Source organism: Arvicanthis niloticus, chromosome 8 (genome assembly GCF_011762505.2).
Source record: "Arvicanthis niloticus isolate mArvNil1 chromosome 8, mArvNil1.pat.X, whole genome shotgun sequence".
Taxonomy (NCBI): Eukaryota; Metazoa; Chordata; class Mammalia; order Rodentia; family Muridae; genus Arvicanthis; species Arvicanthis niloticus.
The window spans coordinates 12,808,923-12,821,597 of record NC_047665.1 but is presented as its reverse complement, the minus strand read 5'-3'; the positions used below and the strand labels follow the sequence as shown (position 1 = coordinate 12,821,597).

The window sequence follows — 12,675 nt, the reverse complement described above, 5'->3', positions numbered from 1 at the left end:
CTGGAAACATTTCCTGACCTGTATCTTTCAGGTAGGAGCACATAACTCTAACCTGTTTTCTAAGCCAGTCCCCTGGTACAACAGAGCCCAGGAAGACAGTCTCAGATGTGTGCTTCTCTGGAGCTCAGTTCAATGCAGTTGTGCTAACGTTTCATTAAGTCACTGTGTAGTTTTAAGTACTAAAACATTGAAATTTGCTTTATGGGGTAGAAGCAAGATGAAGAAAGGAACGTCATCCTTTGGAAAGTGTCACAATAAGATGCACAGGCTGTGCCGCCGCTGTGGCTCCAACGCCTACCACCTCCAGAAGTCGACTTGTGGCAAATGCGGCTACCCTGCCAAGCGCAAGAGAAAGTATAACTGGAGAGCCAAGGCTAAGAGACGAAACACCACCAGGACTGGTCGGATGAGACACCTAAGGATTGTCCATCGCAGATTCAGACTTGGATGTTGTGAAGGAACAACACCCAAACCCAAGAGGGCAGCTGCTGCAGCATCCAGTTCATCGTGAGGATTTCAATCAGTCATAAAATAAATGTTCTGGTTTAAAAAAATAAAATAAAATAAAAATAAGAAATTTGCTTTATGGAAGAATAAATTTTTTAAATACTTTTTTTAAAATGTGTTTTTATTGTAATTGCAATTTTTTTTAAGACAGCACCTCATGTAGTTGAGGCTGACCTCAAATTCACTGTGTAGCTGAGACTTGCCATGAATTGAATTCCTGATCCTTCACCTCCCAATGACTGTGATTAGAATCGTATACCACCATGTTCAACAGATTTTGTTGGTGAAGGTGGTGTGTGATGAGGATTGTATGCAGGGCTTTACATGTAGGATAATTGCCTTAACACCAACCAAAATTCCCACTTTTGGGAATGGATGCACTGGGCAGGATCTGGTAGACTCTCTACTGACCTCTAATAAACTATGTAGCCCAGGATGGCCTTGACCTTTTGATCTTCCAGTCTCCATGTCTTAAGTTCTGGAGTTATAGCATCATCACACTCCGTCCTTCAGTTCCTAATAAGAGAATTGCAAATCCAAATTCTCACGGGATGTGAAAAGCTCACCTAGCCATTGAGGAAGATCTGACATTTTGATAATATTATCAGTATCTATTAAAACATATACTACCTGAGAAACTCCACTTCTCCAAACACTTTCCAAAGCAGTTGTCTTCCAATGTCAGTAGAGAGCACAGGCTTTGAGAGTTTTAGGATGTCTACACAAAATTTGTCTTCTGAATATGCTCAGTATATTCACACACACACATTCCTTACTATGCTACACTAATATACAAGTTAATCAGACAGCTCACCAAGTGGCTGACAGTGGATTGGGCAGGAAATGCTGCTACAAGTTTCCACTGGGGAGTGTTTGAGGGTTAACCTTATGTTTTAGGTTTAAATTACTGTGCTTGAGAGATTTATAAAACAAAAAGGTCTCTAACCTGTCAGCCTCACTTGCCCAAGGACATACAGCTTCCTGGAATGCTGGGGACTGTTGCTCATGAAAGATAACAAGCCCTATGTTTTCACTTCTGTAAAGAAGCTTGATTGCCCTAACTGCACAGAGTGTGCACGATTATATGTAGGCAGGCGGTACGCCTACAGGATATATGCTGCTTGACTTTGATTGGACAAAGACAGGGAGTACATAGCCTTATGGGTCTGGCCTATACAATACCCCTGTTTAATGTAATTTGGTGCCATTCTCGGTGAATCTTGTATGTGGACCTGGTTAGTATATAATAAAGCTTGCTTCAAATTTGGCTCAGAAATATTGGTAATGGGATTATTCTTAACCAATGGAATTAACATTTTCTGTAGGCCCCAGCGGCAAGATCAAACTGCTCAACTCAGACCTTCACTCTGAGACTCCAGGGCTACAGGACCACCTCAGGAGATGAGCACCTTGAGACATTCCAATGCTCTGAGGTGTCCTTTTAGTTTTTCAGATTATCAGAGTGAGCTGCTAAACTGAAAAAAGCCACAAACCGCAAACGTCTGTTACATCATGTAATATTCTGTGGCATCTTGTTCTGTTGGGATTCCAGTCTGGGATGAGAAGCGGTTCAGCAGGACCCAATAGTCTCTCATCCAGGGCTGAAATCAAGAAGTCCCACGGCTCACCTGAGGTTCTTGGTCTGCTTTTGTGTCTTGTCTGTTTTGTCTTTGTAGAAGTTTTGTTTCAAACAAGAGAGCTGAGAGGAAAATGGGCCAGGCTCAGTTGAGTGCATGAATGATAGTGGCTACTGCACGTTTTGTTTCTGACTGGTCTCCTTTGAATACATGAGCTTTCTGTGTTCTGTGTTTATTGGTTTTGTTTCTGCAGTCTCAGCCATCAACAACTACCACTAACACTGCTTGTCACGGCTGCTTTGGTGGCCAAGGCTCAAAATTTATCTCTGAGATTTCTAGTCTTTGGATTCAGTTTAGCAGGGCTTCAGTGTCTTTTAGGTGTGGATAATATTAAAATTCGTTTATATGCTGGTCTACTTTATTAAAAAGCTAGCTCTGGAGTTGCTTCATGGCTCTCCCTTTATATAAGTACACTGTAGCTGTCTTCAGACACACCAGAAGAGGGCATCAGGTCTCATTACAGATGGGCATGAGTTGCTGGGATTTGAACTCAGGACCTCTGGAAGAGCTGTCAGTGCTCTTAACCACTGAGCCATCTCTCCAGTCCCAGATCCATCCTTATTTAAAAGTTTCCTCTCTACCCTGTGTCAGAGCAGCCACCTGACTCTGAGACATGGAATAGAAAGTAAAACAAAACAGGTTATTTAAAAAAAATTAGACTATCAACTTCATGGGCTGCCTAAAACTTTTGCTAAGATGTAAACCTTATCTCAAGACTTGTAAGACTATGTGAACTTTCTATATACCCCAAGGTTTTATTGGGTACAGTTAAAAATCTGTAACAAAAAATAACTTAAAACTCATAACACAGGAGTTTGATAGTTAAAAATATATGATGTGTAAGTAATTTTAAAGGAACCATGTAGCATGGCCATGAACCATCTTGAGATATAAGCTACACGTGGCTTGCTGCCATCTTAGGTGATGACCCCCATCAGATGGAAGCAAACACGTGGCTGGCAACCATCTTTACTAAGGTGAGTGCCATATGACTTTACAGACATCTTGATTAAAGGTGACCACACGGTATAAACCAAGTAATGAGGCCACAACAGGTCTCCAAGGTATTTTGAATTAGGGTGAATTTTTGTATGATAATTCTTGTCCTGAAAACAGTCACAAAGATAAGATTTATGAAAAAATGTAAAAACAACGATCATCTAAAGCTGCATCCCCCAAGAATGTACCTCATGGAGAATGGCTGAGGCTTGGCACTGTGTGGCAGGGCTGGAATTTTTAGAGATAGCCCAAAAGAGGGACCCAGTCGTAGGTGGAGACTCCCCCATTGTCTCTTGATTAAGTTAATAAAGATAGCAGAAGCCAATCACTGGTTGAAGGATAAGGAGGGATTTCTGGGCTGGACAGGAAGAGAAGGGGAAGCGGAGAGAATTGGGATCCAGTGACCAGGCTGTGGAGCAGAGATAAAGTACAGACATATAGGTCTCGGGTACCAATAGTTTGTGGCCTCCGCTGTGGGGAGAGGCCAAGGAGGTTGGGGCAGGATATTCTTTGGCAGTAGTTTTCAGAGCATAGCCAGGAAAGGGTTAACTAGCCCTGGGGACTGAATAAACGGTAAATAGCTGCTGATCCTGTAAGACTCTAGGGGAGCCTTAGCTTACCAGGGACCCCCTGAGTGAACCACTCCGGAGACTAAATCTATGCAAAAAGCAAGAGGAGGAATTTTAATGATCTAATGCATTGGGGCTGTCCTACACAGAAGGTGGAGTGGCGACCCCAGACAGCCCATTTGGTCAGTTTGTATACAGTTTAAGGGGTGGCCTAGAGAAACAGAAACTAGGCACAATATTATTGGCAGAACAGTGTGACTTTTAAATCAACTGGTCTTTAGGGAATGAGGTGGCAAGGACCTTCCTTGTCTGTAGGTGCCAAGGGTTCCTTGGTCCTGCAGAATATGTCTCCCTGCTCTGGGCCTTCCCTCCCTGCAGGTGGGTTCTCTCCCCTGTGGTCTGAGGAATGTTAATCAGCCTCTTCCTTCCTCCTCTGAATGTTAATCCAGCAAGTGTCCTCTGACTAAGGAGTGTTAATTAGCCTCTCCCACCGGGGCTTGTGGGGAGCTAGTGTTCCAAAGTTCCTCTGCAATCCCAGAGTCTAGCTGGGACAAGCATGGTTTATAAAACTACACACAGCAGCCAGTGCCCTGGGATGGCCATGAGGAACAACAGCCTCCGTGAAATGGAGCAGGCTGGGACCTGGAGGTCAGGTGGTATGTGCTCCCAAAGTGGAGCCAGAGAGGCGACCCAGGCCCCTTGGGGAAGCCCAGACTCTGAGCATTAAGTAGTTTGTCCTGTTGGAGTTTGGTTTTATCGTGTCCAGATTGTAGATGTTCCCGGATTCTCTCCTCTAGAAGTAAAAAAGGATAACTTATTTTTTTGATATTGTAGGAGCCCCCAACTGAGAGACTTTAAACTTTTTTAAAAAGTAAATTTTAGAGTTTTACAAAAATTTAAATGGAAAAAAAAACCCTGGGATTTTCTTTAAATATTTAAATTTAGAAGGCTGTGAGACATTTAAAGTTTTAAAATGTTTTATATTATATCTTTATTGATAGTTAATCTTTAAAAAGTAAATAAAAGGCTATAGAGTTAGAGCCACAGTTATGAGCACCAAACACTAAACACCAGAACCTGGAATATTCTATAACGGTGGGTTATGTAAGGACTAGAAAAGTAAGATTGACAGTCTCCCTATGGATTGTATTTATGATTTAAAGTTTTATTTAGATACTAAAAAACAAAAACAAGACAAAAAAACTTCAATTCAAAACTTGTTAAAAATTTTTAAAAGCTTTTAATTTATTGTCAACCGAAAAAAATGATTAAAACACAAGATTGTGGTCAGTCACCTCATAAAGGATCAATTCTTTAATGTTCTCAGAATCATACCTGTAGCCATGCTAAGCGGTAATGCAATTAATTACAAGAATAAGTTTTATTTAACCTCCCGTGTGTTTTCAAGGTCAAGCCTAAAGCAAATAAAAAAGACAAAAAACAAACTAAAAGTAGGGAAGTTTGTTTAAAATCAGATATCCTTGATATATGGCCCCTCTCAACTTATCAGAGATCTGCTGACTATAGCATTTAAAATGTTTCATGGAAAAAGGGTCCTGTGGTAGACAAAATGCCAGCTCCTGACCATGACTCTAAGGTTTCTAAAAGAAGACAGATGGTTGAGTCCACAGACCTGGATTGTGATGATGCTAACCATTGGGAAAAACTGCCCCATGCCTTGCCTGCAACTGTGGATACTGTTGGATTGACTGCCTGACTCTGTTTAAGTCAATGTAGGCCGATTTTCTCAAGTTCCTCATACACAGGGAAACTTCTCACACCTTCTGGGGCAGGAGCCAGGACTAGGCTGTTCTGTGTAACAAATGAAGATCTCTGCCCCACAAGGAAGGCATCCAGACCATGGGAGTCTATTAGGGTGATTGTCCAGGTAGCTGGTATCATTTTAATTGATGCAGAGGCCTTTTTTTTTTTTCTTTCTTACTATACTTTAATCTTTTTGGATCTCTCTGGTGGTGTTGAGAGCTAGGTAGCTTTGTCAGTTTGGCAGCAGAAGGCAAACCGGCTGCTTCCCCAAGGCTGTAGCTACCTTATTAGTTCACTTCACATGTAAAAATCAGGCCTTGCTTTTTCTAAGAGCGGTCTCCTGCTGAGAAAGACAGACAAGTTTGCCTGGCTAATAGGCTTCATATTAAAGGATAAACAGGTCTCAGGCATCCTTTGGTTAAAGGAACTTACTTTGCAATGACTGCTCTCAATAATGCACTGTGTCTCACAATAAATAGATGGATGAAAGGGTTCTAAGTTCATGTAAGTTCTGAGGATCTAATTAAGTGTTTTAAAGATACGTAAATACAAATTGTAAAGGTGTAAGAAAGTAGTTTAAGGTAATGAAAAAAATGTTTCAAATTTCTCCCTTCAATGTTCTTGTTATACTAAGATTTCAAAGGCTTAGAGTTGTAACATTGCCGAAGTTCTGATAAGCTGTAAGTCTAACCCTGGTAAAGCACTGACTACCCCATAGTCACAAACACAAAATTTCAAATGTCGTGGTTGTTGTCTAAGTATAAACTTAAAGGTGCTTCTCATTGGGCTAAAAAGATGCCTGCCCATCTGTCTAGCCTTCTGGACAGAAAAAAAAAGTTCATGCTTCTTAACTCACAGCCATAATTTTTGCTGTGACTCAAGGGTGTGAGTCCACTGCAGCTCAGTTACAGAAATCTATTAGCTGCTTTTTCTACCACGTGGATTTCAGTACAGATTACAAACATTGGTAATGACAATATAACTAAAACTTTTTATCTTTTTTTTTTTTTTTTTTTTTTTTGTAAACTGAAAAATGTATGTAAGTTTCAGGGTGTTCGGGAGTCATATAATTCCCAACCTGCCTATTCCTGAGGGTGGGGAATCTCTTTCTCTCCCTTGGTCTTGGGACTCTACTTCTTCCCAAACTACCAGGACTATGGGCCTAGGAGCTCCAAAAGTAAGATTTTCCTTTAAGTTCTTAAACTTTAACTTCTGTCTCTAGTCTGTATCTATTCCTAAAGTATTTCACTTGGAGCCATGACAGGAATCAAACAGGAATCAGCTGTAGACTAGAAACTACTTCACTCTGGGTTTTTTTGGTTTTTTTTTTTTTTTTTTTTTTGGTTTTTTCGAGACAGGGTTTACTCTGTGTAGCCCTGGCTGTCCTGGAACTCACTCTGTAGACTCAGAAATCTGCCTGCCTCTGCCTCTGCCTCTGCCTCCCAAGTGCTGGGATTAAAGGCGTGTGCCACCACCGCCTGGCTTAGAAGCTACTTCAAATGGCTGGGAACTCTGGACTTTCTGAAGGCTGATGGGAATCCATCCAGATGATGTCACTGCCCCCTGTCTCTTCAGCTAGGTCAATGAAACAGATGATTCTAATGAATGACCCATTGCCTGAATCCTCTCTTGGCCTTTGACTAGCATTCCAGCCTTCTGGGCCCTGACAACAATTTCCTAATTTCAGCAGGAAGTAGTTACAGAAGAGAGAGTATGTTGCCCTGGATCCTCAACAAAAAGTTAGAATGCTAAGTTCAAAGGAAACTCCCTGGAAAAGGGGACAAAATGGCTTTCTATAATGCCTATTCGTATATACAAGGAATATGCTGGCCTCCAGGGTCAGGTATGTATCAGGGAAAGGTATCTGTTAAAATCAAATAGACCCAGATCTATCAACAGGTAGATTCATTGGTAGTTCTATAATATGATACTCAACTACCTCTATGCAGAACAAAGAGATTGTTGTTTGGCTGTGGTGGTTTTAATGGGAATGGGCCCCATAGACTCATGTGTGTAAATGCTTGGCACATAAGGAGTGGCACTCATAGGAGGCGTGGTCTTGCTGGAGTGGGTGTGGCCTTGTTGGAGGAAGTGGGTCATTGTGGGGAGGTTTTGAGGTCTTATCAGCCCAAGTCTAGCCAGTGTGTCTTCACTTCTGCCGCCTCCAGATCAAGATGTAGGACTCTCAGCTTCTTCTCCAGCACCATGTCTACCTGCACATTGCCATGTTTCCCTCCAATATGATAATGAAACTAGGCCAGCCCCAATTTGATGTTTTCTTTTATAAGAGTTGTTGTGGTCATGGTGTATCTTCACAGCAATAAAACCCCAACTAAGACAATAGTTTTAAGAAAAAAAAATTGTTGTTTCTATGCAAACCACTTGGGAATCATTAAAGATAATCTGACTGTACTCAAAAACTAAACAACAAAAACATTGCAAAAAAAGGGGACTCAGATGAAATAAAGGACTGGTCACATTTTCATTTTTCAGGCTTCTCCTGGATAGTGACTCTGACACCAGCCATCTCAGGGCCGTTGACCCTTCTGTTTTTGCTAATTACCGTTGTCCCTTGCATCATTAATGCCTTAACTAGATACATAAATTTCCATCTGGGTACCTTTAGTTAAGCTGGCGGTGATTAGCTCCCACTATAAATGGATTCCCACAACAGAGTCAAGGATTTGACCCAGGATATAGCTCACGGGAGGAATGGGAGGGATGACGTCATGTTTTAAGTTTAAATTACTGTGCCTAAGAGATCTATAAAACAAAAATGCCTCTAACCTGTAAACTTGACAAGGACAGATAATGTCCTATTATGCTGGGAAGAGTTGTTCATATAAGATAACAAGTCCTGTGTTTTTGTAAAGAAGCGTGGCCGATCCAACTGTACAGGATGTGCTTGATCACATGTAGCTGGAAATACGTAGGAAGGAAGTATATCGGGATGTATGCTTACCCGTGATGGGACAAAGGCAGGAAGTACATACATAGTCTTGTGGGTTTTGCTTTTATAAATTCCTATCTAATGTAATTCAGTAACATGCTCTGGGAATCCTGAGAATGGACCTGGCTAGTGTCTACCATCCTGGCCAGTATTTAATAAAATTTGCTTCAAATTTGGCTCAAAAAATTGTGGTAGTGGTCTTATTCTCACCTGGTGGGATTAACAAATCTTCTCCAATGAGGAGGCTTCAGAAGCTTGCAGGCTTGGCCTTGAGCTGTGATAAAATAGAAAGATGGCACTGATGGAGTTCTAAAATTTCCTTAAGAGCGCTGGCCAGTGGGGAGTGCTGACAGGCTGGCATGCGTGAACCCAGTGCCTGAAGTTCAACGGTCATTGAGGCCATGGCCATCTAAGGAGGCCAGTCTCAAGTCCTCTTGCCTATGGTTATGAACACAGAGGCTATAGAAGCCATGTCTCAGGAGCATGGCAGTGTGATCCTAGACACCATTTCCAAAGTTCCAAGTTTTGTATCATTTCATTGGGTGGTAGCTTTGTGCTGTAAAGGTTCACAGCTTTTAATTAACCCATCAGTGACACCTTCTTGTAGCCTATCAGGGCCTGTCTTGGGTTTGGCTCTTATCTGAGCTGCAATGTGCCTGGCCTATGTACACATCAGAGCCTGCTCCTGAGGTCTAGCTCTTATCAGAGCTGTCTGCTCTGAAGCTCTTTTCTCACGGGCATTGTATTATCCCGAGTCACACACATTGGTCCCACTTACTTCCTAACAGCAGGCACAGTACAGTCTCCTTAGAGATATATAAGATGTCATGTCAGGAACAATGAGCCCAAGATGTTGGGGTAAAAATATTTACCAGACTAGATAGCTTAGTCAGTCCATAAACTGTGCAAGCATGTTTACTGTGCGAGCATGAGAATCTGATTTCAGTCCCCAGAACTCTCAGGAAAAGCCAGAGGTGGTGCTAAGTGCTTGTAAATTCAAAGACAGGGGGAATCTTGGACTTGCTGACCAACAAGTCTAGTCAAATCTATGAGCTCCAAAGTCCAATGAGAGAGCAGACCTCAAAATACAAAGTAGATATATCCTGAAGAACAACACCTACAGCTGACCTCTAGCCCCCACATACACACACAAACATACATATATTGTATAAACTGATGACATGACCACTCCATGGTGTGGTTAAGGGAAAGTTTTTATAGTGGATGTAAGAGAGAGAACAGCCAGAGGCATCTAGAAGAGTAAAGAGCGGAGAGAGAAAGAAGCAGACTGAGCATGGTCAGCAGCCTGGATCTGGCAAGGGCTATCTGTGAGAGAGGGGAGAAAAGCAGAGAGAGAGAATGGAGAGAGCATAGTGAGAGAAGCAGGAGAGAAGGAAGAACACAGAGAGGGGGAAGCAAGAGAGACAGAGAGAAAGAGGAGACCTAGAAAGTATTGTAGCCTGTGTTTGCTACGTTGTGGGTTTTTCTTTCTTCCTTTTCTTCACCTTTTTTTTCCTTCCACCCTTTCAATCCCCTAACACTAGATAAGAGAGAAAAAAGGAGGGAAGTGTAGGGGTTGATGTTATCATCACATCACTCATCAGACTACTTCCTGCTGACTTGGGGCATTGAGTTCCTTGAGGCAAGTTTGATCTTGCCATCAGGATAATCTAATTTCTTCTTGTGGTCATTTCTATTTTGTACTCAACTACTTAACGAACTGCAACCAACAACCCCCACCCAACCCCAACCCCCAATCAGGGATTGAGCATTTATATAACTTCTAAAAAATCCTCAGAATTCCAAATCTCACAGAATCACAGAAACTCTCTGGAGCTGAAGCACGAGGCAAATCATAGTCAGCTGCTGTGGACAATATGAAGCAGCCCCATATCCCATACCTGGGAATAAAAGGAAAACATATTTTTATAATATAATATTTCTGTGTTTTTTCAAGAAACCAAAATCCTCACTATAGTGTATAGCCAAAATATGCAAACTTTAGGGGCAGGGGGAGGAGGATTTTGAAATGTGTAGCAGGTATTTGTGTTACTGAGTGAGCCTGGAGGCCAGCATGCGCTTTGGTATGGTAACAGGCACCACAGATATCCATGTGTCCCTTCTGCCTTTTGGATTTGGGGAAATGGACACACACACACACACACACACACACACACACACACACACACACACCAGTAGGTACTGTGATTAGGAACACAAAGGGTATTTATTGTTCTGTGCAGTGTGTACAATGATCTTCAATAGTCATGCTGCCATTTTTTAATGAGTTCACTCATATATAATAAGGCAAAGTATGAGAGTAAATAACAAGAGTTAGGGAGATAGGCAGGTTGGAAGAATAATATCCAGTGTGATGTTAAAAACATAAAACAGAAATCAACTGGAGAGGTGTCATTGAGACAGCCAGCTGGATTTCACAACCCAGAATCCCCAAGCAGAGAAGAGTGTCCCCTCACGGAAGAAAGCTTCCCAGTAAAAGAACAAACAGCACTAGACAGAGATAACATCAAAGGGTGTGCCCAAACCACACAGAAGAAGATGACTGGGGAAGTTGAGGCAGTCAGCTGGAGTCTCTAATTGAGCCTTCCACTCCTCCCCCTCCCCCCACCACACACACACACACACACACACACACCCTCTGGCCCCCTGATCCTCCCAGCAGAGAACTTCTGCCTCACCCTCTTGAAAGTACTTTTGTATCATGGGATAAACAATAGTAACCTCTGTTGGAAATAGTTTACTTTTCTTTTTATCTGTTCTCAAGGACACAATGTTCTTCATTTAGGGCTGTTTTGCTCTTTCTGGGGTTGGCCAGTGTGTTCTCAGACAAGTGGCCTTCAAGGACATTTTTAGTCAAACTTGCTTAAAAGTCTGGAATGGAGCTGGGCAGGGGTGGTTCATGTCTTTAACCTCAGCACTGGTGAGGCAGAGGCAGAGGCAGAGGCAGAGGCAGATCTTTGTGAGTTCGAAGCCAGCCTGGTTTACAGAGGGAGTTCCAGGACAGCCAGGGCTATACAGAGAAACCCTGTCTTAAAAAACTAAACCAAACCAAACCCCAAACCAAACCAAACCAACAACAACAAAAACCCAACCCACCCCCCAAAAACCCACAAACAAACAAACAAACAACCGCTGAGGATCTCATCTCTGGCCCTCACTCCTGAGACTGTAGCTGCTGAACCATCTCATAAGCTCTCTGAATTTTTCATATTTGGCAAAACTCCTTAAAAGTGAGTAAGAAGAGTTTAATCTATCCCCCAATATCCTTATATTCAAAGGCTTTCACCGGCTCTCTGACCTAACACACTCAGGTGACCCAGTCTCCTCAGCACAAGTCCGACCCTGACCCTCATCTATGAGAAACAGGGGTTGATTCCCAACTGCTGTCTAGGGAGTAGACTGATGATGAATGTGGATGTCATCCCTGCTCTTTGACCTTTATAATGGATGAAGGCCCAGGAAATAGAAAAGCAAACAAACCAATACTGGCAGGACAGATGGAATCAGTGCCATCCAATACAGGGGAGAGGATGCACTGATCATGTGCTGTCAGGGGAAGCCTCTCAAAGAAGGTAACTCTTAAAAACAGTTATTCGTGGGCTGTGCAGAAAGAAACTCAAGGGGGTGGGGTGGCAGCACTGTTCCAAAGGACCTGGAAAGAAAGCCCGGTAGGGAGTGGGAGGGGCTGACCATGCTCTCTCTGTGCCTGTCTTTAGAGTTTTACACTCCATAAACATTCCCCAGCACCCTGTGGTGCTCCCTGCACACAGCGGAAATAGGCACCCTGTGGTGCTCCCTGCACACCTCGGAAACAGGCTTGAGCATGCTCACTTCAGGGGAGGGGGGGCCTCCTGATCTCCTGGGAGTTTATTGGATATGTTTGGCCAGGATGTAGAAGGGCTGTGGTTCTTTTCATTCAGCAGTGATGTTGGGAGGGAAGCCTGAAGGGGTCAGACACTCTCTAGTTGCCAGACTTTAAGCTATGGTAGAAAATGACTGTGTTTGACTGGGGGTGTAGCTCAGGGTGTGGAGGGCTTGCCCTGCACACATGAATCCCTGGGTTCACTCCAGCACTGCATACACCAGGTGTAGTGAAACATGCCTGTAATCCAGTTCCCTCCACAGCCCAAACCATGTTAGAAAGCATACTGGGGCAGGAGGTTCACTTGGTTTTTATTCTAATGCAGGTGGGAGGTTGTGTCTTTTCCTATCTATTGGGGGCAGGTCT

At 42.8% G+C, this 12,675-nt stretch overlaps 1 protein-coding gene across 1 annotated transcript; it reads left to right on the top strand.

The window, feature by feature from the left end:
- The first annotated feature begins 211 nt into the window (after positions 1 to 211).
- On the top strand, positions 212 to 511 carry LOC117714137 (large ribosomal subunit protein eL37-like). Its single transcript, XM_034510790.2, has one exon. It carries the CDS (start codon positions 218 to 220, stop codon positions 509 to 511), a length of 294 nt encoding a protein of 97 aa, XP_034366681.1. The 5' UTR covers positions 212 to 217.
- Positions 512 to 12,675: the final 12,164 nt, after the last annotated feature.

Bases quoted from the DNA above. Each gene is read 5' to 3' on its own strand.
- LOC117714137 (XM_034510790.2), top strand. From the start codon at position 218: ATGAAGAAAGGAACGTCATCCTTTGGAAAGTGTCACAATAAGATGCAC.